Source organism: Cinclus cinclus, chromosome 1 (assembly GCF_963662255.1).
Source record: "Cinclus cinclus chromosome 1, bCinCin1.1, whole genome shotgun sequence".
NCBI classification, from domain to species: Eukaryota; Metazoa; Chordata; class Aves; order Passeriformes; family Cinclidae; genus Cinclus; species Cinclus cinclus.
This window is the reverse complement of record NC_085046.1, coordinates 151,294,739-151,301,008: the sequence shown is the minus strand read 5'-3', so window position 1 is coordinate 151,301,008 and position 6,270 is coordinate 151,294,739. Positions and strand designations below refer to the sequence as shown.

The window sequence follows — 6,270 nt, the reverse complement described above, 5'->3', positions numbered from 1 at the left end:
CAGGGGGCACCACCCCCTTCCCAAGATGCCCCGCGGCCGCTGAGGGCAGGGCGGAAGCGCCTTTTCCCGCCTCACGAAAGGGGCGGGACCTTTCCTGTCATGACCAATAGGGGCGGCCTCTCCCTCCTTGCCGGGCGTTGATTGGTCGAGGCGGCGCGGCTCGGCCAATTAGAACGCGAGGGGGGCGTGGTCTCGGCGAGCGGCGGGAATGGCGGGCGAGCTGAGCGCTGAGGCGGCGCGGGAGATCCGCCGTGAGTTGGGGCTTTAATGGCGTTAAACTCGCTTTAAACGGCGCTTTAAGGGCTGGAATGAGGCCTGGAAAGGAGCACGGGTCCCCTCAGGGCTCGAGGAGTCTCTCCCGTGCCGGAGTCTCCTCAGGCGGCCCCGCGGTCCCCTCAGGATTTCTCCCCCTCAGGGCGCCATGGGCTCCGCTTCCCCTCACGGCTGTTTAAATTTTGATCCCGGGGCTTTTCAAACCTTCAAACCTCTCACAGGAGTTAAGATTCCCCTCTCGGCTGTTTAAATTTTTATCCCGGGGCTTTTCAAACCTTCAAACTCCTCACAATGTCTCCAATTCCCCCTCACGGTGCCCTCAAATCCCCTCCGTAAGGGCCCAAAAATCACTTCCAAAAATCTCTTTTATTTTTCCCTCCAGAAGGACCCAAAATCCACCCAAATTTCTCATTTTTTCTCCCTCAGAAAGAGGCAAATCCCCCCCCCCAAATTTTCCATTTTTTTCTCCCCCAGAATGACCCCAAAATTTTCCTTGTTTCCCCCAGAATGACCCCAAAATCCCCCCCAAATTTTTCCTTTTTTACCCCAGAAGGGCTCGAAATCTCCCCTTAAATTTGCTTTTTTTTTTCCCCTAAAATGATCTGAAAATACCCCCTCAAAATTATCCTTTTTTTTCCTCCCAGAAGGATCAAACATTTCCCCCCAAATTTCCCTTTTTCTCCCCCAGAATGACCCAAAAAATCCCCCAAATTCTCCTTTTCCCCCCATAATGACGCAAAATCCCCCCTCAATTTCTCCTTTTTTGTTTTCCCCAGAATGACCCAAAAATCCCCCTCAAATTTTCCTTTTTGCCCCCAAAATCCCCCCAAACTTCTCCCCTTTTATGCCCCCAAAATGACCGAAAATCTCCCCAAGATTCTCTTTTTTTTTTTCCCCCAAATCCCCCCCAAATTCTCCTTTTTTGCCCCCAGAATGACCCAAAATCTCCCTCCAAATTCTCCTCTTTTTTTCCCACAGAATAAACCAAAAAATTTCCTCAAATTCTCCTCTGTTTTCCCTAAAATGACCTAAAATTCCCTCCCAAAATTCTCTTTTTATTTTTGTCCCCAAGGAGGCCCCAAAATTCTCCTTTTATTCCCCAAAAGGGCTCAAAAGTCTCCCTTTTTTCTCCCAGATTTTCCCTTTTCCCCAAAAAAATTTTTTTTTTTTTTTTTTTCCCTGAGAAGGGACCCAAAAATCCCCCCGAAAATTCTGGTTTTTTTTCTCCCCCAGAAGGACCCAAAATTCTCCTTTTTCCCTCTAAAATGACCCAAAATCCCCCCAAAATTCTCCCTTTTTTTTTTCCCTCAGAAGGCCCCAAAATCCTTTCTAAAGTTCTTTTTTTTTTTGAACCAAGAAATCAAAATTTTTCCCAAATTTTAATCCAAAGGGGAATTAAATCCTCCCAAATTTTGGGAATTTTAGAAATTTCTTTTAATTTTTTTGGAAATTTCTTGGACTTTTGTGGGAATTCCCTAAAATTTTGTGAGTTTTTTTTTTTTCTTTTTTAATTCCTTGGATTCTTGTGGGATTTTTTTGGATTTTATGGGAATTCCCAAAAAATTCTCCCCAAAAAAATCCTTGTTTTTTTTTTTTTTTTTTAATTTCTCATTATTCCCAGAACTGTGGAAACAAAAGGAAAATTCCCCCTTTTTTTTTTTTTTTAATTTTTTTGGGGATTTTTATGGGAATTTTTTGGTGGGAATTTCCTGGATTTCAGTGGGAATTCCCAAAAATTCCCTCAAAACTTCCCAGTTTCATTTTTTTTTTTTTTTTTTTTTTAGAATTTCTCTTTCTTCCCAAAATTACAGAAATCCAAGGAAAATTTTATTTTGGGGGGGGTGGCATTCCTTGGATTTTTGTTTGAATTCCCTAAATTTTTATGGGAATTTCTTCAATTTTTTTTTTTTTGTGGGAATTTCCTGAATTTTTGTGGGGATTTCTTGGATTTTATTGGGAATTTCCTGGATTTTTATTGGGAAATCTCTGAATTTTTGTGGGGATTTCTTGGATTTTGGTGGAAATTCCCACAAAACTTCCCAGTTTTATTTTTTTTTTTTTTGGGGAATTTCTTTTGTTGCCAGAGTTACAGAAATCCAAGGAAAAGCTGCGGCGCCTCCGGAATTCTGCTGAGCTGGCAGCGACCTGCAACAGACTGGGAGAGCTGCTGGCTACACATGGTGGGGGACTGGGAGGGACTGGGGTGGGACTGGGAGGGACTGGGAGGGACTGGGGTGGGACTGGGAGGGACTGGGGTGGGACTGGGAGGGACTGGGATGGACTGGGGTGGGACTGGGATGGGATTGGGATGGACTGGGAGGGATTGGGATGGACTGGGAGGGATTGGGATGAACTGGGATGGACTGGGATGGGATTGGGAGGGACTGGGATGGGACTGGGAAAGACTGGGAGGGACTGGGATGGGATTGGGATGGGATTGGGAGGGACTGGGATGGGACTGGGAGGGATTGGGAGGGACTGGGATGGGACTGGGAGGGACTGGGATGGGATTGGGATGGACTGGGAAGGACTGGGGTGGGACTGGGAGGGACTGGGAGGGACTGGGGTGGGACTGGGAGGGACTGGGGTGGGACTGGGAGGGACTGGGGTGGGACTGGGGTGGGATTGGGAGGGACTGGGAGGGACTGGGAGGGACTGGGGTGGGACTGGGAGGGACTGGGATGGGATTGGGATGGACTGGGATGGACTGGGATGGGACTGGGATGGGATTGGGATGGACTGGAAGGGATTGGGATGGACTGGGATGGGATTGGGAGGGACTGGGATGGGACTGGGAAAGACTGGGAGGGACTGGGATGGGATTGGGATGGACTGGGAAGGACTGGGATGGATTGGGATGGACTGGGATGGATTGGGATGGACTGGGATGGACTGGGATGGGACTGGGAAGGACTGGGACGGGATTGGGAGGGACTGGGATGGACTGGGATATACTGGGATGTACTGGGATTGCACTGGGCTGGGACTGGGATCCCGGCTTTGGAGGAATCTGGGGAATTTTTGTGGGAATTCCCTGCAGGATTTTTGGGAATTTCTGAGAGCTTGGTGGGAATTTCCCTGGGATTTTGGTTTTATTTCTATTTTTTAATTCCCTGCTTTATTTATTTATTTATTTATTTTTTATTTCCTTGACTTTTTCCCTGAATTTTTCTGGAAATTTCTTTTTTTTTTTTTCCCCTCTGGAATTTCTTTGGGAATTTCCCGAAATTTTTTCTCTGGAATTCTCAGGGCGTTTCCAGGAGGCTCTGGATGAGCACAGGGAGGAGCTGGAAATTCTGGAATCTTCCGGGGATCCCTTGGGATGCGCCGTGGCCCATCGGAAAATCGGGGAGCGCCTGGCGGAGCTGCGCCGCTTCCCTGAGGCCCTGCAGGTGAGAAAAACGGGAATTCTGGCAATTCTGGGAATGCTGGGAATGCAGCGATGGAAAAATCCCCCGGAATTGTACAAAAAAATCCCCGTCCAAAAATCTCAAAAAAAAAAAAAAAACGACCAAAATTCAACCCGGAATCGCAAAAAAATATTCACGAGGAAAATGTCCAAAAGTTCACCCAAAAATTGCCTAAAGTTCACCTAAAAATTCCCAAAAATTCATCTAAAAATTCCCAAAAATTCACCCAAAAATTCACCCAAAAATTCACCCAAAAATTCTCCCAAAATTAATCCAAAAATCCACCCGAAAATCCACCCGAAAATCCACCCGAAAATCCACCCGAAAATTCACCCGAAAATTCCCAAAAAATCACCCAAAATTCACCTAAAAATTCCCAAAAATTCACCCAAAAATTCCCAAAAATTCACCCAAAAATTCAGCGAGAAATTCCCAAAAATTCACCCAGAAATTCACCCAAAAATTCCCCAAAATTCTCCCAAAAATTCGCCCAAAATTCATCCAAAAATTCATCCAAAAATTCATCCAAAAATTCACCCAAAATCCACCCAAAATTCCCAAAATATTCTGTAAAAATCCCCACCCAAAAATCTCAAAAAACGACCAAAATTCACCCCGGAATTGCAAAAAAATCACCCCAATATTGCAAAAAAATCACCCCAAAAATGCCAAAATTTCACCCTAAAATGCCCAAAATTTCCCTAAAAATCTCCCAAAAGATTTCCAAAAATCCTCCCAATATTTCTTTATTTTTTACCAAAATAACCCCAAAATAGCCTTGAAAATTCGCCAAAAAAATCCCTAAAAAAATCCTAAAATATCTCCAAAAAAAAACCCCAGAAAAAATCCCCAAAATTTCCCAAATGACTCTCAAAAAATCCCCAAAAATAGCTAAAAAAAGCCATAAAAATCCCTAAAAAATTCCCAAAAAATCCCCCAAAAACCCCAAGAAAAATCCCCAAAAATTCTCAAATAATGCTGAAAAAATCCCCCCAAAAAATTTCCAAAAACCCATTAAAAGATCCCAAAATATCCCAAAAAATCTCCAAAAAATCCCCAAAAATTCCCAAATGATGTTCAAAAAGTCCCCAAAAATAGCTTAAAAAAATCCATAAAAATTCCTGAAAAAATTCCCAAAAATCCATTAAAAATCCCAAAAAAAAAATCTCAGAAAATTCCCCAAAAACCCAAAATAAAATCCCAAAAAATTCCCAAAAGATGCTCTAAAAATCCCAAAAAATTTCTTTAAAAATCCCAAAAAAATCCCAAATAAATCCCCAAAAATTCTGAAATGATGCTTAAAAAATTCCCCCAAAATTTTGAAAAAATCCATTAAAAATCCCGAAAAATCCCCTAAAAAACCCCAAAAAATCCCAAAAAATTCCCAAAAAACCCCTAAAAAAAACCCTAAAAAAAACCCCAAAAAATTCCCAAAAAACCCTAAAAAATCCCCAAAAAATCTCCAGAAATTCCCAAAAAAACCCCTAAAAAACCCGAAAAGATTCCCAAAAAAATCCCCTAAAAATCCCCCAAAAATTCCCAAAAAACCCCTAAAACCCCCAAAAAATCCCAAAAAGTTCCCCCAAAACCCCTAAAAAACCCCCAAAAATCCCAAAAATTCCCAAAAAATCCCAAAAAATCTCCAAAAAATCCCCCAAAAAATCCCCAAAAATTCACAAAAAAACCCCTAAAAAAACCCCAAAAAATTTTTAGAAATTCCCAAAAATCCCCTAAAAACCCCCAAAATTCCCAAAAAATTCCCAAAAGACCCTCTAAAAATCCCAAAAAAATTCTTTAGCACTTCCTAAAAAACCCCAGAAAATCCCAAAAAATCCCAAAAAATTCTTTAAAAAACCCCTAAAAAACCCCAAAAAATCCCAAAGAATTCCCAAAAAACCCCAAAAAATTCTTTAAAAATTCTCAAAAAAACTCCCAAAAAACCCCTAAAAGACCCCAAAAACATCCCAAAAATTCCCCTAAAAAAAACCCCAAAAAACCCCTAAAAATCCCCCAAAAAAATCCCAAAAAAACCTCAAAAAACCCCTAAAAAATCCCCCAAAAATTCCCAAAAAATTCCCAAAAAAACCCCTAAAAATCTCCAAAAAAATCCTAAAAAATTCCCAAAAATCCCCTAAAAATCCCCAAAAAAATCCCAAAAAATTCCCAAAAAACCCCTTAAAAAAAACCTCAAAAAATTCTTTAAAAATTCCCAAAAAACCCCTAAAAAACCCCCAAAAATCCCAAAAATTCCCAAAAAAAACCCCAAAAAAACCCCTAAAAATCCCCCCAAAAAATCCCAAAAAAACCTCAAAAAAACTCTAAAAAATCCCCAAAAAATTCCCAAAAAAACCCCTAAAAAAAACCCCAAAAATTCTTTAAAAATTCCCAAAAAACCCCTAAAAAACCCCAAAAAAACCCTAAAAAAATCCCAAAAAAATCCTAAAAATTCCCAACCCCTCCCACATCCCAAATCTTCCAAAAAATTCCCAAAAAATTTCCCAAAAATTTCCAAAAAAATTCCCCTCAATCATCCCAAATTCCATTCCCGGAAACCTCAAAAATTCTCAAAAACCCCTCAAAAAAAATC

General features: G+C 41.5%; 1 protein-coding gene across 1 annotated transcript in view; it reads left to right on the top strand.

The window, feature by feature from the left end:
* Positions 1-208: 208 nt before the first annotated feature.
* The window catches only part of LOC134058034 (tonsoku-like protein), a 37,478-nt gene continuing 31,416 nt past the window's right edge, over positions 209-6,270 (top strand). Inside the window, exons 1-3 of the mRNA XM_062515106.1 lie at positions 209-251; positions 2,358-2,453; positions 3,523-3,665. Of these exons, the coding sequence (XP_062371090.1) occupies positions 209-251; positions 2,358-2,453; positions 3,523-3,665 (282 nt within the window). The remainder of the gene's footprint in view (positions 252-2,357; positions 2,454-3,522; positions 3,666-6,270) is intronic.